The sequence below is a fragment of the Anastrepha ludens genome, chromosome 2, assembly GCF_028408465.1.
Source record: "Anastrepha ludens isolate Willacy chromosome 2, idAnaLude1.1, whole genome shotgun sequence".
NCBI classification, from domain to species: Eukaryota; Metazoa; Arthropoda; class Insecta; order Diptera; family Tephritidae; genus Anastrepha; species Anastrepha ludens.
The window spans coordinates 80,036,175-80,061,756 of NC_071498.1; the positions used below are offsets into that span (position 1 = coordinate 80,036,175).

Genomic DNA, 25,582 nt, shown 5'->3' on the forward strand with positions numbered 1-25,582 from the left:
ATTACATATCCGTATTTAGTGCTAAAATCCGTTTCTAGAGATGAGAGTTGAGTTGAACTTTAAAAAATGTGTACACGTGTACGAATAACATTTTTTCGTAGAAAAGAAAACACCATTAGTTTTTTAGGCTTTTATTCTTGAAGGAATATTCAATAAATAGTCAATAAATATAAAGTGATGTTTTAATAATATTTTTATAAAATTTCTATTACTTCCCTAACATATTGCACATAGGTGTGGCACAATTTGTACGCTATAAGGTATTTCTAACTGGATACCCCAACAGTTAAATAGTAACCCAGCTGAACTTCAGTTGAGATCTACCTAATAGAAGATATTTCCTTACTTCGTGCTCCAATGTTACTCTTTGCAGAGCAAAAGAAGAAATCTCCCAAGCGATGAATAAAAGTTTACTCCTTTTTATATTAATTTTGAGCATTAAAAAATTTCTCCTTTAGTTTTTCTTTTTTATTAAAAAAATTGCGTACATTATAAAAAGGAATATTGTCAAACTGCGTCTGACCTAAATTAATATATTAAACCGAACAAGGATTTTTGCCTCATTAACTTTCAAATATGTAGATAATTTTGCTGCTTTGCTAAAGTAATATCTTATTGCTCGATTATGAAAAATATGTACATATTAGACCGCTATTAGAAAAACTTGTTTCTATTATTTGGTGTTTCATGCACGGAAGATTTTATAAGCTCTCTTTATTTACTTCCTTAGGAGGTATCAAGCATTATTTTTCAAATGCTTCCCTCTTGTTTGGAAGGTGAAAAGCAGTTTTCCCATTATTCGCCCTCATAGGAAAATAAATATAAACAACGACAAAGAGTAACAAAAGTTCGTATGTACTAGCGATGTAAGTTCCGGGATCCCGAGATCTATTTTTCTATAATTTTCGGGGTTAGTAATTTCTTACGAAGCACATGAAATGGAGGCAGAAGAATAACTTTTGTACTAAAAACAAGCAACTTGAATTTTGCAGTATTCTTGTGGATAAAAATTCTGTGAAATAAATTCTGGAAGCCTAAATTCGTTTGAGTTATAATTCTGTAAAAACAAAGTATTGTATCTGGGTATACAAATTTATTTCTGGTCATAATTCCATACTTTAAATTATCTTAAAGAAAAAATTGTTTGAACATAACATAAATAAATAGTATTTACTAAAAATTAAAAAAATATCTCGCCTGTAACTGTAAAATACAAAGTGTTAGAATTGAATACCATGAAAATAGTTACGTACATACGTCTAATGGGCCCAATAAACTACACAAATTAATTGGGAACAGGTGTAACCTATTTACTCTTTCGGTATATGGTGAATTATGAACTATACGGCTGCTCTCCATAAATCAATTTTATGACTCAATATAACAAAAATTCTTTCTTGTACCTTTCTTGTGTCACTAATGAAATTATAACTAAAAAAAAATAATTTAAATAAAAAGTATATTCAAAATCCATTTATTTATTAATTAGTACGTATAGGAGGCCCCTCAAGCAATACTCATGTAATTTTTTGGAGTTAAGGTGTTGCAAAATAATGAATATATTAATCCCGAAACAAGTCCCGAGAACCCGGGATTGCGTGACCAGGTCTCGAATATGCCTACCATTGATGTTTCGTTAGCATATATCTTTAATTAATTGTTTACGTTTTAAAAAAGTAAATAAATAAATATGAATGATGTTTGCGTATGTATAAATACTTAGTCAAGCCTATTAACAAAATAATTAAGTACGTTCATAGTTATATTCACACACAAGGGTATACTTTCATGCCTACTTTATGAAAACATTTATTTTTAGCTCAAAAAACAATTAACTCAATAATTTTACTTTTAAAGTCGCCTCGTTAATTGTTATTAATGTTATCTGTAAGCCTCTATTGTACCCGAGTGTTTTCGTATAGTAACAGATATAACATTAATACAATTTACTATTTTTATTTACTCTAATAGGGTTCATAATTAGACAGTGTGAATTAAGGCAATAAAGAGGGTGAGATCAAGCGTGACTACAGCTTCACTGGTATAGTACAATAGACAGGTTTGAAAACAAAAGTAAAACACTATTTCACGCTGCTCCATGGCTTCCTCTTGATACATGACAGTATTGTTTGATTGATTTTTAGAAGGGAGTGCCTAAAATTAATTAAGAATTGGACGGATATTTTTTTATATACATACATGAATAAAAAACTTACCAACATTAAATTCGTGAAACGCAAAGGCACAATTTCTGGGCTAAGGGAGAATTTTTAAAATTTTTGGAGTTTACTCCTTAACACTTATCCTGTATTCAAAAAAACTAACGTACGTGACATAAGTGGGTAAATTTTGCCCAATGGACGAATAAATAGATTTTGATTTTATTTCAAGGTTTAAAGTATTTTTTTATTTAAAAATTATAGAATTCAACATTTTTTATTTAAAAAATTAAAAAATTCAGTTAAGTAAGCAACTAGTACATAAGATAGATGTTTCAGAATGAGTCTTACAAATAAAGTTTTCGCATTTACTGCTATATTTCGTACTATTTGATCGACTTGGACAAATAAAGCAACGACCACGTTTTAGATTTGTAGGTTTTGGAGTATTTTCAGTAGTTTCTGCTGTTTTTTGAGTGTTTATTACGATCATTTTTGCTGCACTGTTTCGAGGGAGTACAGATCTGCGCGAAATTTCCTGTAAAATAAGTTCATTTCCGAGCTCTTCTAGGAACAAACGACGCTTAATTTTTTTATTCTTGTTCCATTCAGTGTTTATTTCTCTAAAAATTACAAAGCATTTTATGCACTTATATCCAACATATTGTAAAACAAGGACTGTGGCCATCGATTTGTCCTTCGCTTGCAGGTGTATGTTCTAATAACTTGGTCTAGTATATCGACCCCGGATTTAGTTTTATTGTAAAAATCTATGATTTCTGGCTTTTCAGTGTTGGGATTGATTTCAACATTATTGTGGAGAGTACTGAGTAGATATACAGCTCGATTCCTTTTAGGCACATATCCAACTGTTCTGGTTTTGGCTTCCAAACTAATACTATCTATTTCGACCCAATTATTTTCAAACACTGATTGACCTGAAACAAATCCCCAGGTATTACTTTATATGCAGGTACATACTTCTACTTATATAATTATGTCTTTCAATTGCAAGTGACTACCTTCTATATTAGTCATCTCAATGATTATTTTCACCACATCGGGCGGCTTAAATAACAAAAATGAAGATTTTATACCATCGGTCCGAGCAATGGCATACCGTGTAGTACCGGGTGCGGTGGTAATAACATTTTCTGCAGCCCGCCTGCCAGCTTCGCTTGCAACCACATATATTTTCCATCCTTAGACGGAAAAGCTCCTGAAACATTATGCTGAAGGACAGAATTGTCCTCTTCGTCTGTTTCATCTGATAAATTGGGATCGTAAAGGGATTCCACTTCTGATATCTGGTCTTCTTCATCATCACTTTCGGTATCGTTTGGTGCTTCATCACCCAAATCGGAGTTCTCTAGAAGGGCTTCAATTTCTTCTCTATTCATACTGAAACATAAATAAAACACAACCGCACTAAAACCACTTCTTACTAATTCACAAAATAATATTGATTTCCCTTTTTTACACTTACTTTATTCCTTGAGAAAAAAACATATGAGTACACATACTGCTTTTACTATTGGGCAATTTTGACCCACTTATACAATATATGTAACTATTTCTGCCCAGCCTATCCTGTGGATGACACATTTAATCGAAAACTTTTTTCAAGTTTAATTTTATTAAATAATAAAAGTCGAGAAGTTTAACCAGATTATATGAAGCATAAAAAAATATATGCAACTTTTAAAGTCGTTTGGGCAATTTTGACCCACTTATACAGGATAAGTGTTAAGAAACGATATATAAGGCCCATGGTATGAAAAATATGGGTAGTAAAATCGTGAATCACCGGAAGTGTACACTGACGGAAGTGACGCGTTGCCCTTTTTCTATATTCTAGTGAGAAAAAGCACTGCCTACCTTGTGGCGCTACTTTGTTGGTGCAAACTTGTATGAAATATATTTTCCTTGTGGGTGCTGATTTCTCGTGAGAAAAAGCACTGCATACCTTGTGGCGCTGGTTTGTTGGTGCAAACTTGTAGGAAATATATATTTCCTTGTGGTTGCTAATTTCTAGTCAGAAATAACACTGCCCACATTTTGGTGCTTATTTCCGTTTCCTATCTAGTGCTTGTACGTTCGTTGAGAACCTACATATACCAGTGATATCGTCTGAACCTTTGGAGGAGATTGTCTTCAAAAACCCTTACAATGGTTCATCTGCCAATTACACGCCAATGAACTACCGCTTAGACATTTGTTTGAATACATTGATGGCTCTACGTCTGAAAGCTTTAAGCTGAAATAGAGAAAAAATTGAAGGATTGTGAGAAGCTTTCTTTCGTCAATTATAAACCAATTATATTCACACTACCAGATATATCCAGTGAAAAAGATTTAAGTACGGACCAAAAATACCTATTTGATATTTGTAGTGCTATTATAAGTGGACATTGCGACGACAGCTTAAAAAAGAAAAACCCCAAAAAAATTGTTCATTCCAGGTGGCTTACTATAGCGAATAGAATAAATAAATTCATATTTTTCCAGTAATATAGAAAAGGTCTTCATTTACTCCTTTTGCATATTAAATATATTTTTAGTTATCACGGTAATCGTTCTTAAGGAGTAAACTCCAGTCGCGTGTCGGAGCTGACACACACACCTTTTTTATTTGCAGTTTTAATCATGATTCTTTTTTAAGCTCATTAATTATATATTCAAAAAAAATACCTCATTGAACAACAAAAACCATATAAATTAAAATTTCAATTTTTTTACGACCTACCTATAAGTTCACAAAGTTTTTTTTAAATGGAGAAAATATGCAACACGGCCAGGGAAAAACCCGTTAAGAATAAACGAAAGTTCAAGGCCACTTCAAGCTTGCTCTTTATTATACTAACATTTAATGAGTTATAAACTGCGTACCCAATTTTTTTTTCTTTTAATTCCTATTAACAATTTTTAAATTCTGATGAGAGTTTATTGAGTTTTTGTAAATCTTGCACGAATTTGAGTCATTAATTAATATGGTCTTTATTAAAGGATGTATTACTATATTTGTATAAAAAGTTCCAATTAAAAAATAAATAAGTATTCAAACCTTTCCAAAACGTTGATATATTTTTTTCGCGGGCCGTATTTACTAAAATAGCAATTGCATAGTCAACTTAACCAAATAACTTGAAGAAAATGAGGCAATGAATTTAAAAAATCATCATATTTACATACTTGCATACAAATGTAGAGATTCTGCTAGCGACGCGCAGTGTAACGTACCCATATAAGCTGCAAAGAAAAAATATAAACAATGATAAAGATTGGGGCGTCTATATGGAATGTGGTCCGATTTTGATGAATTTCGTTCATATATTTCTTTTACCTAGAAAAATAAAAATATATAATATAATATGGTTATTGGCGATTGATTCAACGTCACATCCAAAACTTGAATCTAGGTAGTTCTAAAATATGATTCATTTTGTCTACGATTTTTTTTATAAAATTTCTTCATGCCATATTTATTTTTCATATTACAGTACACATTGGAAACATGTGTGCGTCTTTTTTTACAATAATACTCTGAAAATTATTTACAGCCTTGGCCAAAAGTATAAGGCACCCCATTAATTACTGAATTTTTCGTTTGAAAAAGTGAAGTAATGATATTTTATTAATAAATTAGTACAAATAAAAGGAGTTAGTGATAAAAACTTTGATATTTAGTACTGCCGCCTTTTATTTTGATAACAGCAGCATCTCTGGGGCATGGTGTGTAAATTATAAGTTTTTTATAATATACAAATTATATGCTTTATTTAACACAACCTTTTACCACCGGAGTCATCTGCTAAAAAAAGGTCCATTTTCAACAGAACTCCCATTTACAAATTCTAATTGGACAATAGTGAGTTTCACACTTTATTACTCTTCGCTGTTAATTGCTCTGGTCGCTCTCATAACAGTCGCCTCACACTTTCATTGTAACTGCAAGTAATGCGTGTGCTGTTCGCTGTTAACTGAAGTCGCTTTCACAGCAGTCGACTCACACTTGCATTGCAACTGTAGAAGCGCTGTAAAGTCGTATGCTTAAGATGTTCGCTGGTAGGAACACATCAGAGAGCATATCCGTGTATGAAGGTGGCCAGCAGTTATTTCTGCTTATTTCGCATTCGCCGGTACTTACTATATGGTGCTCCTATCGTGAATTAAAGCATTTTTCAGGCTGGTTTTCGATGTAATGCTGTGCTCCTGTATCTTATGTTTTAAAATAGCCCACATGTGCTATATGTGGTTTAAATCTGGAGGCTGTGGGCCAATCTAACAAAACAATGGTATTATCTCTAAACCAACGCATTGTAGTCGCTGATTTGTGACAAGGAGCATTGTCTTGTAACGAAGGTAAAAGTACAGTGTCTAATACATTTGTATGCTTTTCACGGTCCATGCGACACTCGCAAATGAACATTTCGCCGACACCATCAGCAGCCACACAGTCCCAGATCATAATGCCTCCTTCCCCATGCCAAACAATGGGTACCACGCAACCTGGATGGTATTCCTCGCCCCACGAACGTCACACCACATGTTCCAAATACTTGTGGGAAAGGAAAAAAAAAATCGTTTTATCACATTTCTGTTATTTTCTTCAAATTGGATTATTGTTGTAGGTATTTTAAAATGATGCAAACTAAGCTTCCCTTCTTCTAGCTGTTCGAGCACTAACGGAATTTTCCAGAAGAGCATTTTTTACGATCCTTGAGATACTCGCGCATAAGTTTTTGGTCTTCCCCTACATTAGTGATTTTTTATGGTGGGATTTTGTCTCCGCACATCGCTTAATAGCACATTCAACTGCGCACCGCAATCATCCGACCAAATTGGCAATCTAAACCTGAGATTTTCCTCCCTCACTTAAAACTTGGAATCTCACTCCTTTTTGTCAAAATAAAGTTGACTATTTTCAAAAATTTTGATGAAAAGAAATTATTTATATTCTCTTCATAATTTTGCACTAAAGATTATTCACACAGTGACTAGCAAATTTAAAATGCTAAAATATTTTTAGCACACCTTTGAAATTGCAACTTTCTAGACTTTACGCGTCAAGTGTGACATGACTTTTCCCATAATACAATTTATTGTTGTAATGAAACACACTAGTGAAATGCAAAACCGGGATCCCTTTGGTAGCCACATTTGAAATTACTTGCATTTTAGTTGGGTGCTTAATACTTTTAGCCAAGGCTGTATTTTGCAAATAAACAAAAAATATTATGAAATATTCCGATTACTCGCTTCTTGTGATATTTTTCTATGGCTGACCCTGAAAAATTTACACAATATTAAAACCAGTTGATTGCAGTTACAACTTACTTTTTTAAAACATACTTATCACGACAACATATCGAAAAATTGGGAGTTTATTTTGATTTAAATAATAAAATAGGTTAAGTATACATTAAGTTAAGTTACATTTTTTTCAGAAATATATATATTTTTTATATGTCTTTTTTTGTGTGCATAAAGTACGTTTCCAAAACAGGAAATGTAAAATTCTAATCTCCAGCCAGTATAAATGAGTCTAAACACCTACGACTTTAAAGCTTCGATATATTCAGCACCATATGTTTATTGAAAAAAAGGTTTATTTTTAGTTTAGTTAGAATACTGATTGTTTTCATTTGCACAAATCTTATCTTAATTTTAAAATAAGATTCAACGCATTTTGACCGTTACACTGTGCGACGTGATGAAATAAATTTCTAAAATTAATTAGGTCCCAGCAAAATCACTGTGACCGAATCTCCAACACGCCTTCACTCCTTACAAAATCCTTTCTTCTTCTGCCATCTAAGACGAAATAGTACTAGCCTAGCCAATTGAATTCGATTTTTTGGATTCTGTTTCAACGCCATAAAACAGGCAATCGGGTAAAAAAAGGAGGTTGTCTGTAAAATCGGTTTACTGACGATAGTTTAACGTGACAACGTCATAAGAAAATACTAATGGAATGGTTGCATTTTTCAAAAGAAAACTTTAATTTTCTTTGTTTGATAGATATTTTTTATGGATATAGAGAAGGAGGTAAATGGAATCGCAATGGAATTCATCAAGTTACATTTACACAAAGGTGAAAAATGACAAAACAATAAATGAAAATTCATGAAAGATATGTTCAATTTCGATTGTGCATCAGACGTTAATAAGACAACAACACTAAGAGGCACTATCATCGATTTGACTTTTTCAAGACACATTACACTCGAAACACTCCCTTTCATTTCCTACTTTTCCTATCATCGTCCTATTCTCAACAGAAAAATGGTTCATTGCCATACCCATAGGAAGAAGGCTTATGCAAATACAAATATGTGAATTTATATACATATGCGCATATACATACATATAAGGGCGGGTCGATTTAAAAATCGCTCATTACTCTGTGAAAATTGTTTTCTAAGGATCAAAATAAGAAACTTGGCCGAAGGAACCATATCTCTAAAACGAATTCTGATGTCCATTTGACCCATTTAGAGTGCTCCTATCGAGTCCAAATGTATGACCGACCCCCACTAACTTTGGACGGCCGATCCACCCATGCCAGTCGCACACCCCCTGGAACTCCCCTGGAGGGTTCCCCATACAATCATTTCAAAATATCACCATTTTTGGCCTTTACATGAGAAAAGAAACTAAACAGTTCGACCCAAATTGCGGGACATCAGAATTCGTTACAAAACATTAACAAAGAGGTAATGCTTAGTACAGGATCATCCTCTTAACTTTATGCAACAAAGAATCAAACTGGTATTAAGTTTTAATTATGAATAAGAAAAAATTTGCCAATTTAAAAATAAAGAGTGGTGGTCAATGTTAATGATGTTCCGAGTTATGATTGTGAGGAAACAAATAGTGGTTTAAACTGTTCTACTGGCCGATAGCCCCTGTTACTATATGTCTTGATTTTGTAATATAATTATTTATATTTATATCTCAACTAAATGAATAATTAAATTGTTCCGATGACTCGTTGCTCATCACTGATGAAAGTTTTGAAAATGTTGATGTGGTAGAATGTGACAGTGCAAGTGAAATTAATGAAATGATGGGCGGTTACGAATAAATCGTCTTTGCTTTAAATACCAGAAAAACAAGTCTTAAAGGTTTACCACGTTCGGTTAAACGTCGTGCAATCGTTTGCTTTCCGGGTGAATCGCCCTCTACTATTGCTTGCCCATCTGGGATGATAAAACTTTGGAACGTCAACGATTTCTTAAAGTAATTTTGCGATGAAGTACTTGATTTAAAAGAAAGCGGTATTCAAATACAAAAAATGTACCAAATTTAATAAAATAATTTAATATCAGAACAAAATAATAACTTGCGATTGGGTTAAATTTTTATACTCAGAATAGAACCGGTCAACCAAAGTTTTGCTTTCAAATCGTGTGAAAATATTTTAGAAAAAAATGTATCGCAATTTCAAAATCGTATCGCAATTTACATTTGATCTAATGCACTTAGTCGATCTTAGTGTATATAAGAAGTTGCTCCAACTGCTTATGAGAAATTTTTGCTCTAAGATAAGTGAAAATAAAAAGTATTTTAAAAAAAGTACCTGGATATTGATTTAAAATAAAAGATGTAAAAATGTAGATTCTTTTTATATATATTTTTATTGAAAATACGGCTCTTCACAATTGTATGATATGTGAAAGAAACACGTCTACAAGCTGTCAATATTTTCAAGGAGCTCAATAATATCAATCCGAATGTATTGTTTAAGCTTTGGAATCGTTATTGGCTTTTTGACATCGACTTTATACATATAATTGGCGTGTAAACCCTTTTAGGGTATTTGGCCGAGCGCCTTCTCCTATTTGAGGCGCGCGTTTTGATGTTGTCTTACAAATGGAGGGACCTAGAGTTTCAAGCCGTTTCCGAACGGCAGATATTTTTTTATGAGAAGCTTTTTCATGGCAGAAATACCCTCGGAGATTTGCCATTTCCCGCCGAGGGGCGACCGCTATTGGAAAAAACTTTTCCTTCTTTTTTTATTTCACCGGGTTTCGAACCTACGTTCTCTCTGAATTGCGAATGATAGTCACGCACCAATCCATTCGGCTACGGTGACCGCCATAGACTTTACTTTTCAAAGAAACCAACAAAAAGTAGTCTAGTGAAGTTAGATCGTTTATGTCACCACCCATCAGAAGAATTAGATCGCAATAATGCAATGTTTTCCCGTGTTGTATGACTTGTGACTCCATTCTTTTAAAACGGCAGGTCGTATATTCTTTCAAGGGCAGGCCACGAAAAATGTTCAATTAGTGGTCTGTAGTGATGTCAACTGAAAGTAGCAGCTCTTTCATTTGTATCTTCGAAGAAAAATGGACCAATTATATCACCAGCCCCAGTGGATGTAATGGTTTTCTGCAATTACTCGAGGCTTCATCACTAAAGACGATTTTACGAAAGAACCCAGCATCGTCTTCAAAGAACCAATTCCTGAAATTTCTGTGTCACTTTTAAAGGACCCTTTATTAATTTTGTATCGAAATAAGTTCCCAAAGAATTTGGTCGATATGTACAGACTTAAGCGAAATAAACAACTAAAAGTTAACTAAACTGTTCTATATTTTTCTACTGTTATAACCGTACGATTAATATCTCCCAAAAGTAGCGAAAGAAATTTTACAAGAATTTGTTGCTTTATTAAAAAACATTTAGATATGATGTCTATTTTCATCTTATGACCTCGAAAACTACATGTAGCATTTAATTTTGATCACAAAAAAATACACTCATATTGTACTAGTAGCAAATTAGGTGCAATTAAAATTGAAAATACAGAAGAATATTAAGGCCTAATTACTTAAGCGTACAAAACATTAATGAAAGCCTCATTACCGCTGAAACTTTTGCCGACCTGCTTAAAATCATACATCAGTCATGATCGCACTGCATGTGCAGCCATATTTCATTGATAAACTGCCCTCCATAACATCAAATAATACGAACTGGAACAAAGGAATATCTCGGACTATCAGGAATATCTCAAAACTATGATGAGTGTACCAATTATACTGTGCGACAATTTTGGGGTCATCAAAATCAAACCGCATCGGACCTTTTTTTTCTGAAAATATACCTATTCAATAGCAAAACCCTCGCTGTGTTTTTAAAAGTTAGCTCCATTTTTTTTTTATAGCGTTTTGAAGTTTTCTATTTTCATGAGATTTTGGAGTTTTACCTGTACGCTGAATTTGACTTATAAATCGACCTTTGTTTGATTTAATCGATTTATTTTGTCATAGCTTAATTATTATATTATATATGTAACTACTTATTTCCCTTGTTTTACTATATATTTTGCAACTTTTTCATATACAACTTTAAAAAAATATTGTTGGACTTCAAAGGGTCAAATGATGATATCAACGACGTGTTGCGTCAGCTTTACACCGACGAGTTTATGTATTTTTTCATTTAGGTTGGTCAAGGCAACAAAGAAGTCTTAAAGCAGTTTTCCCTCATACCAGATTATTATATGGTGGACATTGAATAACAATTGGTGATTTTTTTTTTGGTTTGGAATCTATAACAATTTTTTTTTCGGGGACCGTAGGTTGTTATCCTAAGGATCCCATCTTCGCAATGGGACTGTCATCTTGAATTTAGTTAGCGGGATCAGCTATCAAAAACCGATTGCAAAAGTAATTAGAGAACGCAAATGGAGATGGATTGGCCATAATACTTTGCGCAAAGGCGGCATTGACATCAGCAGACAAGCACTGGACTGGCAGACCTAGAGAAACTTGGCGGCACTGCATAAAGAAAGACTTTATAGAACTCAATATCCTAACTTGGTGGCAAGTGAAAACTAAAACCAGGAACCATACAAAAAGAATATCCGCAACAGAGATCAAGGAATTATGATGATGATTTAATAAATATGTATGCAGATTATGCATTCCAGTGTATATTTTTACACCCACGTTTATTCTGCATTCTTTTAGATGTTTTCCAGCAAGACGGGGGAACATTAGTTGATAAAAATATATGGAAGTCCGTTGAATTACGAAACCACCGTCCTAAGCAATGAACATACCGCAAGAAACTTAAATCACCACAAGTGGAATAATTTTCATAGTATTAGCATATACAAGTATGTTATGAATTGTTAGGGCGTACGCGCCAATTATACATATATCACGTGCGCAACTAAGTTCCCGCTGTTTTGTCAATAGATGCCGTCAGCAGTGTGTGTTAGTCGACTCTAAGATAACCTAAATGTCATAAACCAAGATTGGACACAACTCAAAATTAACTCAAATTCGGAGTTCTGCCGTTAAAAGCAAAAATCAACTACAGAGTTTATATATTTTCATCTGGAAAAGCGTCATAAGCGAATCTTGAAGCAATTCTGAGAGATGGCGTTAGTCTCGTCGACACCTGTCGTTTTTTCGCATGTGAACAACTGCTCCAGTGGCAAAAAAGAAAGGGTTTTCTTCATCGCATCGTGACGGGTGATGAAAAATGGTTTCATTACACCAATCCAAAGAAAAGAAAGTAATGTGGGCTGCTCGATCATGCTTCTACATCGTCGCCTCGGCTGAATATTCACGCTGCGAAGGTTATGCTATATATTTGGTGGGACCAAGTTGGTGTTATTTATTATGAATTGTTAAAACCAAGCGCAACCATCACTGGGGATCGGTATCGACTTCGATTGATGTGATTGAGCCGAGCACTGTGCGAGAAGCGGCCGCAATACGCGGGGAGGCATGAAAAAATGATTCTACAGCATGACAACGCTCGGCCTCACGTTGCCAAAACCCGTTAAAACCTACCTGGAAATACTGAAATGGGAAATCCTACCAGCAGTTCCATTCATATGCAGACATCAAAAAATGGCTTGATCCGTGGATAGCCTCAAAAGATGAACAGTTTTACCGCTACGGTATACGAGATCTACCAGAAAGATTGGAAAAAGTAATAGCCAGCGATAGGCAATACTGTCAATGATTCACTTGTCACCATTTTTTCAGAATAAAGTTGTATTTTCATCAAAAAAACAGCGATAACTTAGATGTGCATCCAATATATACATATATATATATATATATGTTTTACCGATATTTTTCTATATATTGTAATTAATTGTTGAACACAATTCACATGGGAGAAATGAGTAGCAAACATAAATTTACCATTTCTGCAAGTAATAGCGAACTAATTAATTAATAACATTCATTTTTTTTTTAGTTTTTTAATTAAAATTTTTTTTTTACCAAAATAATATGTTACGGTATGCTAAAAAAGTGTACAAATTCGCTCGAACTTGATTTCTTTAGGCGAAATAGGTTAAAACTATATTAATTAATAATTTTTAATAATGAACTTATACGAAATTAACTTATTAATTGGGTCGTATTATTTAAAGCATGCAATTACTTCGAGTGAAATCCCAGAAAGAAGTAAAAGCATTAAGTATTTGCAATAAATTAGGAAGAATAAAAATTAAGCTTATATATTTGAGAAAGTTTGCAAATTCGAAGTGCGTATTTTTTTACTTCAGACATCACTGGCAAGAAACTTTTTCCCCATTTTTTTCACTTTCCAACATACAGAGTGTACCTCTCCACTTTTGTCCCCGTTTAAGGTTAGAATCATAGGCTGCATCCATTTCGGACACTCTCAACTCTTGTTCGCTTTCAATTTCTCTCAGCGGCTTTACAGCTGAGTCTTTAAAAAATATCGCACCGTTATGAAGTACAAAGTAAAGGACAATCATTGAGAAAATTTTCTCCATAGCCATTCGAATATTTGACAGCAGAATCTCTGTTATAATTGACCAAATATGTGCTTGATTAAAACGGAGGTGAATGATGCGCTATTCCATACCCAAATGTAGATGCAAAATAAAACTAAAAACAACGTAGTATCTTACACCGCTGCTGCCTTATACAAATTTCTTTTCTTATGTTTTTAACTAGTCACCCTATTTTTGGCTCCACCTATGCTGTAGAAAAAGAGTATCGCGCACATATTAGCCTATATAGGGCTTTTTTAATCATATGGTATTTTAACAGGGAAAGCTCTTTTCCACTGGAGATCTTTACAGAAAGTCAGCAAAACGAAGTTAGAACGAACGCTGGAAAAACGTGGGGAAATATTGCAAACATATTTCCAAAGACAAAGTTGTGTAGCCCAAACTGTGCGTTTATTGAAAATAAGTCAAAACCATCTTTTTTGGAGAAGCGCATTTTCATCAGGGCGGCAACGTTGAAAAGCAAAACTGCCGCAACTGAAGATCGGGAAACTTATTTTTCTTTGAAAATGTTGCTATTTCGGTCAACGGTGATCACGAAAGGGGCATGATTACGATTTTTTGTGGTCGGAAATTGAAGGCATGGACTGGGATTATCTCTTTCAGCAGGATGGTGCGCCATGCCACAGAGCCCACGCCATGATTCATATTTTACGCGGCGTTTCCGCGATGTCAATTGGAGCTGCGATTTGACCCCGTTAAACGTTTTTTGTAGGGGTCGTGAATAATCGATGTTATGCGATGAAGGTTAGGATAGAACGAGAAACTGTCACCCGGATACGGCACTCCGAAGCCAGCCAAGGCGGCTACATGGATGAAATCGTGTTCCATAAGTAATTGGAATGTTTGTTATTCCGAATAAGCCCAAAACATACCGAAAACAAATTTATTTTTATTAATTTTTTGGAACTTTTTTAAATAAACCACTTTATGGGCCCCCCTGTATGCGTATAAAGTTCAGTTAAAGGGCGCAATTTACACAAAAACTAATTTCTCTTATGTACTTGAATTTACTTCATTGAATTGAAAAATGTATTACCGCGTTTATACCAAACTTTGGATGTTGCACTTGCGGTTATATTTCATGAACACCAATTTTATAGTGACAACAAATTGTTTAGTGCCTTTCCCACGAAAACTAGCTTAAGCCACTGAGCATCGCTGTTCCGCTCACAGTTGTGAGTTTTGAGATTTGGGAAACAGCTGCTAAGTGGGTCAACAGTTGTAATTTTCGCCGCTATTAGCATATAAATATATACATACATACTTACCTTCATAATGAAATTTGTAATTGCAATAATTTCGTTTTGCGAAAATTATAAAAAGTAGCAGCCATTTGAATCAATAATGTACAAAAACCAGTTAACCAACAAGAAATAAAAAAATAAGTAGCAACGCTTTGTGTTCAAACGAAAGTCTTGCAGGAAAATAATAACAATAATAATTTTAACAAGAAACTGGCTATGAAGTAATGGCAAACAATAAACAGTTATATTGTTGAACTTGACGTAACTTCAGCCATTAACCGATCAAAATGAGTGACGTAAAAAAAGTGTATAAGCGCTAATAACAAAGCGCTCACTGACCACGCTTTCAAACATACATAGCATATTTTTTTGAGATCTATGTGGTACGCTATGTACGGTGACCACTTCCTGCCACACTGCCCTCCATCAACGAGCGATCAATAATTTTATTATTTTTTGTTAACCACTTACTCCTCAACCGCTATGCCAAACAAAAAGTCCATAGTGGCAAGGCAATCGCGCGTTGGTGGAAAGGGTGTGGTATGGCCAACATCTATATTACGCCAGCAGTGTCACCGCCAACGGCAATATACGTACATATGTATGTATGTATCTCTAACAAGGCATCGGTCTTCCAAGGTAGAGTGCCGGTGATAGTAAATGTCTATTGAGGAATGCGAATCACGCATGCATGCCATCGTTCGCTTTTACTCGTTTGCACGAACCAAACCGAAAACTTGCACTTTTACGCAAAAGCATGAACGATTTAGGAAAAAAAAAACGCAAAGAGGTGTCCGAGTACTAACCGTGCCATGACAAAGCCAGAAATATACCGTTCATCGGCTTGTGTTCCATTCAATTTAGATGCGAAAAACTTGTGCCAAAAATTTTCTATAAAACCTTACGCTAGACTCTACCTCATTAATATTCAAGTCACACACTTGAGAGTGGGAGGACAAAGTTAAGCGCGAATTTAGTAATTTTTTGCATTTGTTACCGTCACATAAACGAAATGGCTTCTAAGGTGAGTGCGTATGATAACTTTCGTATTTTAGCGATGTGCTAGAATATACAATTTAAAGATTTGTTTGAAGAAGAGATTCACAATTTAAACATTTCTATTTTTGCAGTACTTCGCAGTTGTATTTCTCATCGGTGCTGCTCAAGCAGGCATTATTTCAGTACAGGAGCAGCATGGAGTGCCTTTTGAGCATCAGCAGCACCAACAGCACCATGATGCAGCAGTTCTATATCATGCACCTGCACAGGTGGCACACGTTGCACACTCGCCTGCCGCTCATGCCGTTCACTTGCAAGCTGCTCACGAACAGTATCCCGATGATCCTCATCCTCAATACAATTTCGCTTATGATGTGCAGGATGCCGTTTCTGGTGATTCCAAAAGCCAGTCCGAGAGTCGTGACGGCGATGTAGTTCATGGTGAATACTCCTTGAACGATGCTGATGGTTATCGTCGCACAGTTAAATATACTGCCGATTCGGTCAATGGTTTCAATGCTGTGGTAGAACGTGAACCCCTTACCCACAAAGTAGTCGCTGCTGCACCGGTGCACTATCAGCACTCCCCCGCCGCTGCTCAAGCATATGCCGCAGTGCCAGTTCAACACCAAGCCGTTCATACGAGCTACGAAGCTCCTCATCAAGAAGAGCAGCAATACTTCCATCACTAATTGACTGAATTATAAGCATCATTTCCCAGCTATTCTTCTTTTTACATAACAAACCATTTGCATAGAAAGTATTATTCATCATACATACATATATACATACATATGTAATAAATCAATGTTTTTAGAAAAAAATTTATTCTGTGGTGTAACTCCAAAAAGATGCATTTAGCTAAACCCCATTAGCCTACTTGAAAGTTAATTTTATTGGATGAGATTGCTATTTCTGAATTTGGCTAAAATTATTAAACCTGGAATTGGCCAATTAACTAGCAAAATTAATTTTTAAAAAGTTATAAAAATTTTAAGTTAGCACTTTACATACAAACATACGTACACAGAATAATAGCCCTGCATGAAGATGGAAATATAATGAAATATGACGCCAATTTTGCAATGGGACAAAAATGTAGACATACGGGATGGTCCAAATATAAGGGACTTTCATTTTAATGAAATGTATAAATTAAATTTCCTATGGAATATTTTGGAAGCCGTATGGGATTGTGAGTGACAACCGCTCTTTAGGTATTTGGTCCAAATACACTATGAAATATCAAATTTGATGTATATTTCAATTCTTTAAGAGGGCCGCTCCTGCAGCACTTTCAAATTTTCCATTTTTGTACTTAAAAATGCATTTACAATCTAAAGAATATTTTCAATGTTGAACGAAAGATGAGTAAGAGCGAAAACTTTAATCGCGTTTTTCTCAAAACACGTTTTTTTCCGCGCTTTCGAATATAACTCAAAAAGTAATCAAGATATCAACTTAAAATTTTACAGGGATATTCTTTAACATATTGACCTTTGCATGTATCTCAAATTTAATATTAATTATCCCTAAGCATAATGTTTTCATCAATTTGTTTATAAAAAAAGTGTAATTTTTTCTTTTTCTCTTTAAATTTTCAGTTTTTTTTCGTTAAAAATAAGTAAGTGCAAAATGAAATTATTTCAACGAAAATTTTTTGCCTGGTTGATTTCAATTGATTACAAGAGACCAAGGCGAATTTATTACAGGTGACAGCAAACACATATAAGTAAAACCCTACATGTATTTGTTGTTGCGTTTGGTCCAACCATCACGTCAAAATCAGCAAGCAAATGTAAACGTACGAATGTAAACATACCAATACATACAAACAAAGCATATCATTTTGACGTAAGCCATACCTACGGTGAAAAATTCAGCTGGGTGAATGCTGTCACCTTAATAAATCCACCTTGCAAGAGACTGTACACTCCACGGCGCAAATTTTAAAGGAGCCAGCTGTAGCGCCGTCATTTTGTTTTTTTATTTCAAGAAAATCTTTGTATATTCATTTAAGCATGGATATTAATATGCCATTTATTTTAAGATAATCAATACTCTCATCTTTTCGCAAAAAATTATTGAAAAACTCGTTACCCGAAGGAGCTGTCCCCCGTATTAATTAGTCAATGATTACAAAATCTTACAAACTAGAAATACAGAAGAGCGTAATTGTAATTTCTTACTGATTAGTTACAAGCGATTTATTATAAATAGAAATCTAATCATAGACACAAATCGCCATAACAAAGTCGAGGTCAAGGGCACGATAGATTTTATTTAGCTCAAGAACTGCTCTAGTAATAGATGCAGAATTAAAGAAAATAGATTTGTAAAGGATAATAGAAACGTAGTGGGAACGTTGAAGCTTATCTGCCCATGAATGGTTGGGCAGTCGTTGAAACCATTATCAGCATCATACATAAACATTCAAGATTGAATAGTCCGCCCATATGAAAGAAGTTTCAGACCTATGAGTAAGTAACGTGACGGGGTCATTAAAACGAAGCGAAATTAATGAAGCCACGATGGACTGGGGGATTCTATCAGGAGGATGGCCGGGTCGCCTTAATACATGCAATATATGCCCCCAAACATGACTTCATTCATGTGGCTGGTTCGATTGACTTAGCAGCGACACATCCTGTCAATCTAATTTTTCAAGATATTTTTGATCGTATCTGTATTCGCTTTCGTTTGCCGCTCCACACGCATTTCCACCCATTACTGATTTCGTTTACAGGTGACAGAGTCATACTCAAATATTCAGGCCATTCCGCACTCATCCAATCTTCTGTCGTCGCTCTGAAAGCGAGTCAACAAATTCTTGCAAACCGACAATCCTTGTATCAGACAAGAAGAAAGTAGACAAATATAACTGTTGCAAAATTATAAAAGCATAGGACGGTTAGATGTAGGCTTTTGAAAGTTTTTTGTCATTTTATATCAAAATGCCGCGTGGTACACAACTTACAGAAATGGAAAAAGGCGTGAATGAAAACAAATTTTAAACACTTGTGAAGTGCGAAAAGTTATTCGATTGTCGCGAAACAGAACAAAAAGCTTACGTGATATCAAGGATGGATAAGACCTCGGACTACTCCCCATTAATATCTTTATCCACTCCGCTTGATATATTGCCGCTGAAAATAAATAAAACAGCTTTTTTTAAGTTTCCCAAATTTCAGCAATTGTTTTAAGGATATTGTAAGAATCATAGCAACCCATGATTATAAGAATCACAGCAAACAATGATTGTAAGAATCATAGCAGGCCATGATTTGTAAGAATCATAGTTGGCCATGTACATTTTGGTTCAGCCGTTATTCTTAGTTTTTCAACTTCTTAAAACATGGGGAATGGACTCATGCAAGTCGGCAACTACACCTTGGGTTGATGGCACGGTACTCAAGAAGTGTGAGAAGCAGTGTAACGATATTGACGCGATGCGATACCAAAGTGTAATCGGAGGGTTGATGTACCTGGCGGTAATATCTAGGCCAGATATCGCCCATGTTGTATCTAAATTATCACAATTTAATAATCATCCACATGAAGAACATTTTAAAGCTGCGAAGCACGTGTTACGATATTTGAAGCAGAGTTCAGCAGCGAAAATAATTTATTCATCTACAGGCGAAAATTTGGTGTGGTACACAGATTCCGACTGGGCTGGTGACGTATCTGACCGCAAATCATACAGCGGTTACGTAGTATTCATGTCTGATGGTCTGGTTTCTTGGGAATCAAAAAAGCAGTCTATCGTTGCCCTCAGTACAATGGAGGCAGAATATATAGCTCTATGTCAAGGCGCAAAAGATGTTGTTTTTCTTCGAGCGTTGTTGCGTGAAATGGGGTATGACGGATACTTAAATGAACCTACGAACATACATTGCGATAATCAAAGTGCACAATTTTTGCTGAAGAACCCGATGCAAGCGCAGTAAACACATAGATTTAAGATTTCATTACGTCCGTGAGTTGTTTGAAAAGGGCGAAATCGAGGTACATTTTGTAAATTCTGATGCAAATTCAGCAGATATAATGACTAAATTTTTAAAGAAATTGAAACATAAAAATGGATGTAAATTGCTAAAGCTTACAATGTAATTAAAATGTACTCAAAAGTAGCAATATTATTATTACAGTTTTGTCGTAATGAAAATATTAAAATACGGAAAATTTTGAAAAATGTAATTTATAAAATAACTGGGTTGAGAGGGAGAATTGTAAGAATCATAGCAACCCATGATTATAAGAATCACAGCAAACAATGATTGTAAGAATCATAGCAGGCCATGATTTGTAAGAATCATAGTTGGCCATGTACATTTTGGTTCAGCCGTTATTCTTAGTTTTAATATGTACAGTTAGTTGAAATAAAGCAACCGAGCAGTGGAAGCGTGCGTTTTCTTTTTCGGTTATATAAAGGTAAAATAACCTTACAGATATTTTTCCGATAAAAAGAAATTTCACTTAGATGGGCCAAATTGATTTAGTAAGTATTGCAGATATTTGCCTTTAGAGCCAAGACATTTTTTGGGTGCTTTGAATACAATGGAACAGATCACGGTCCACTTCCCATCTACACGCATGAATCCCGAACGAATTTATATGTATATATATATATAATTGGCGCGTACGCCTTTTCTGGGTGTTTGGCTGAGTTCCTCCTCCTATTTGTGGTGTGCGTCTTGATGCTGTTCCACAAAAAAGGAGAGACCTGCTGTTTTAAGCCGATTCCGAACGGCAGACATTTTTTATGAGGAGGTTTTTCATGGCAGAAATACATTCGGAGGCTTGCCATTGCCTGCCGAGGGGCGACCGCTACTAGAAAAAACTTGTTTCTTAATTTTGGTGTTTTACGGAGACTCGATCCTACGTTCTCCTAAAGGTAGTCATGCATCTATTCTCTTCTCGCATAATACAAGTGCTGTTGTTTTTGTTGCTTGCAATGTGAACCGGGTTCTCTTAGCATATCACGAATTAAAGCTTTGTCCTCCCTGGGGGCGTTCTACCGGCCACTTTTCAAAAGTTATATGTAATCTATATTGTGCCCAGAGATCATACTGTATATGTATATAGACACTGTAAACTTTGACACTTTTTACACTTATGAAAGACACACACAGGCCTCCACTGGTTAAAAATTTTTGGGGAAACATTTGCTGACCTAAATAGATTAAAAAACATACAATTTAATTTTCACATAATCTTAGTAGTTCGCCTGAATATTTTCCAACCAACATGGGATGAAAATATATTTACAAATTATTTTGTATAAATCAATACCGATATCCACGCGTTTTAAGAAAAAGGTCATTATCAACAAGCAGAGGAATGTTCGCCAAATTACCCGGTATTCCATAGTTATAGCAATTGGCCGTCAAGACCAGATCGGTCGCCATTCATCGTGATTGAACTAGTTTCCTTGGGGTCATCTCTTGTAAAGATGACAAACAGCGCGAAATTGACTATCCAATTATGTAATCAAACATTTTGCAAAACTAATCGACGTCTGTACGCGTACAAGCGTGAACTATTTCGAAAATATCATTTATCATTCATAAATTATACTAAATACTACTCTGCTGCATACATATGAAAATAAACAGGTAATGAATTCTAATTCAAAATATGTCTTTAATTTGAATTACAAAAAAGCCTCAACAATAAAGGCACTTCAGTGCTTTACAGGCTTTACTCATAACTTTACCTCGATGGACTTTTTAAAAAAATCTATCAGTGACAAGGAAAACTAAAATATTTTAAGCATTGCAATTAACAAATGCCCAAAATTAATCACCCTATCGGAGTATTTATAATATTTCCAAATGAAGTCGTACACTAATCTTGTTTGACACTTGTGAACTAGACAGCTGCAGCTGGAGCACGTAAAGGTCAAAAAAAGATTTATTCAAAATCATTTTGTTTTTATTTAGTAAAAAAGTTATTCAAAATCAAAATTCGACGATCAATTTTGCGTCCCTTATACGAGTATTTGAAAAGGCTGTATCAAGGCAACCAAACGGCCTGAGGAACGAATTACAATCAAGCTGACCGTAATAAGCTTGCAAGAAGAAATCGAGAAGTTTCTAACTGCTAACTGTTTTGGCAACTCTAAGATTAATTAATACTCAATATTTATTAAACGAAAAAATCACAATTTGTATACCATACAATCAGTCAATCTACAAATATGAAATGAGACATTTAGTGCTGTGCGGTGGTGTATGTGGTGTAAGAGGGAGCCGCGTAAGCGTGAGCCACTGGTGCGACAGGTTTGATGAAGGCTGGGGAAGCATACGCAACAGGGGCAACTGCTTTCACAACTGGAGCAACGGCAATGGATTTCACCAACGGTTCGCGACTGACAACGGCATTGAAACCGTTGACAGGGTCAGCGGTATACTGCACAGTGCGCTTGAAACCATCAGCATCAATCAGGGAATATTCACCACGAACGACATCGCCATCGCGCTCCTCAATTTGGTTCTTTGAGTCACCGGACACAGCATCCTGCACATCGTAGCTGTATTTGTATTGAGGATGTGGGTCGTATTCTTCAGCGGCCTTGGTCAGCACTGGCTGCGCTGCATAGGCTACTGGAGCGGCTTTGACGATGTGAGCAGCGGGCGCTGTATGATACACCTGTGCGGCGGGAAGTAAACCAGCACTGGCGACGGCAAGAAGGGCAAATGCAGCTACGAACTAAGATATACGAAAATGTTACGTTAGTAATGAAAATATTTTTTGAATCACAACAAATTTACCTTGAATGTCATTTCGATTGAGTTTATTTGTTGACTTGTTGGCTTTGTGACTTGCGACTGAGCTGGTGTTGCTCTGATGAATGAAAATCTGATAATGCTGCTACAGTTGCCCGCATAGTCTATTTATACGCCTCTCAATACCATACGTTACACTTATCACACTTGTTACAATTTTGCATTTCACATCCATTATTTAGTGAGGGCGAGTAATGCAGAAGAAGGAGTGTCGAAAAATGTAGCATTGAAATCTTGGTAGCAAGTCGAAAATGCCCTTTTCAAGTCATGTTTGTTTCTTTCTGCTTCAAAGCTATTATTATATAGTTATATTACCTAATAAACATGTGTGTGCGTATTTTTATTGCAATTTCATATAATGGCGCAATTTCATTTCATATTACATATTTTATTAATTTTCATACATTTTTTCGCATATTTGATATTTTTTCTCAATTGAATGCCTACATACATACATACAATATGTACATACATATGTATTCATTAGGGATGTAAATTTGTTAAGATTTCTAAGATTTCGGTATCCCGGTATTAGTCCCGGCATTCGGACATTCAATATTTTGCAACACATTAACTCAAATAAAGTCAACCAATATTGTTTGACAAGTCTCCTACCAGTTAATACATAATAAATAAATTCAATTTAAGTATGCTTTGCTTCATTAATGTGAAAATCATTTCAGTAGTAACAAACAAAAGACAACAGTTAAATTTATAAGCATTTAATAATACTTTAGTGGTGGTAAGGTAATTTAAGGTATGTCGAAGAGCGATCGGCGCAAAATCCATGCCTACGGCGAGAACAAATTCGCAGCAAAAGTCCCGTCATTTTAGCTTTTGTTCGTATGCGTTGTCTACTCATAAAATATACTCAGTTTCGTGGAAAAATTCGCTTATTAGCAATGGAAAAGGGGGCGTCCATAAATTGATGTGAGATGTTTAAGGGGGGAGGGGGTCGATTCAAATCTCATCTAATCTTACGTTGGAGAGAGGGGGGGCAAATATCACGCAATTTTTTTTCTGATTGAAATAAAAAAAAATTATACTATTTTGGTCCATTATCCAGATTGTACATGCTTAAGATTTAATCTTAAGCGTAATCGTAGTATGATTAAGATCATTCATTCGTTATACATTACTGCTGTCAAACCACCATATTTGTTTTATACCAAATAGCCCAATTTAATCTGAATTTACGGTACAGTGTAGCCCGTCGTTTGTTTTCGCCCCACTTTCCAGCCTTCTTTGTTTAGAGAGAGCCAATATTTACTCCAGGTACATTGCAATTGATTCATATCAAATTTTTATGCGTGCCTATTTCATTTTATTTTTTTAGTTTTTTGACGAGCGCGAATGTCAACAAATTTTTATTAAGAGTTACAAAGGGAAATTGTTTTTAATTTTTTTTTAGGTTGTTAAATGCGATGATCAGACTGCTGCAGCCCACGCCGGAGTGATCTGCATATGATTCTTCACGACCGTTTTCTGCCACCTCCATACCCCATCACTTAGGTTGATTGACGTTTGATAATTCCGGACTTTAAAGAACATGACGGAAAGTAATTTGCTCCATTTCTAATACGCCTACCGATTCAACCGCTGAATGCCTTCATCAGCACGCCTTATGATCTCTATTGCCCAAGTATACGTGATGATTTAGAGAAAAGATGCATCTATCACAAGAGCTGCAGCGCACAGGCGAGCAGCTCACATTGCACCAGCTAAGCAAGTGCGTATGTTCCGCAAAGTGCGACCCTCACGGATTGTCACAAGACGAGCTAATGAGTTACTGTGCGCAAGCGTCAACGCCTTAGAGTGGCTAGATCAGAACGAAGTTGAAAGAGCAGATGATTTTACTGAAAATCTTATGGACATGTTGGTCCCAATAGTCTCTCTTGAAACCGCGCATGATTCTCCATGGACTGAATTAGAGTAGATATTCTTTATTTAATAGCAGTAGTTACGATTTAAGTGTTCTATTGTTGAATTTTTATTACACTTATAACTCTCAGCAATATTGATTACTAGTCTTAACTAGCACGAAGCATTTTTTTTCTTTTTGCAATAACAATCCAACGCGTTTACATAAGAAAGTCACATTTTAAAAAATCTCACGTGAGATTGGGGGATGGGGGAGGTGGTTGAATAAAATCTCACGACCTCTCACCAGGGGGGAGGGAGGGTCAGAAAATTAAAAAAAACACCTCACGTAATTTATGGACGCCCCCAAAGGGAACTAATGAAAATCGCATTGCAGTGATTGCATTACAGAAGTGTGATAAGTGTAGAAAAGCGCAAGTGAGATTTACGAATTGCTGAAAAAACTTAATATTTCGAGAATGTTTGTTTACCGATAAATCGATTTTCTCGCGTGGTTCGAACCAATGCAGCCATAAAAGCCGTTCGAGAAAGAATTCGCAGAAATCCCCTTAGAAAGCAGAAAATCATGAATATATCGACCAAATCCACATAAAGACTAAATAGAGATGATCTCCACATGAACGCCTTTTGTAGCTCAACTGGTCACATATTGACAAGGGGCTTAAAGAAAATTAGACACGACAGATGCAAGCAGTTTCTTCGGTGGAA

The 25,582-nt window shown here is 35.3% G+C and overlaps 2 protein-coding genes across 2 annotated transcripts; one reads left to right on the forward strand and one right to left on the reverse strand.

Annotated features, from left to right (window-relative positions):
• Positions 1-6,580: 6,580 nt before the first annotated feature.
• LOC128868070 (cuticle protein 18.6-like) lies at positions 6,581-16,960 on the forward strand. The gene is made up of 3 exons (XM_054109835.1): positions 6,581-6,675; positions 16,137-16,227; positions 16,334-16,960. Exons 1-3 carry the CDS (start codon positions 6,581-6,583, stop codon positions 16,892-16,894), a joined length of 747 nt encoding a protein of 248 aa, XP_053965810.1. The 3' UTR covers positions 16,895-16,960.
• Positions 16,961-22,217: 5,257 nt separating this feature from the next.
• On the reverse strand, positions 22,218-23,050 carry LOC128871943 (larval cuticle protein A2B-like). The gene is made up of 2 exons (XM_054114133.1): positions 22,979-23,050; positions 22,218-22,916 (listed from the first exon to the last, which is right to left on the reverse strand). The coding sequence occupies exons 1-2, from the start codon at positions 22,988-22,990 to the stop codon at positions 22,419-22,421; spliced, it is 510 nt and encodes a 169-aa protein (XP_053970108.1). The 5' UTR covers positions 22,991-23,050; the 3' UTR covers positions 22,218-22,418.
• Positions 23,051-25,582: the final 2,532 nt, after the last annotated feature.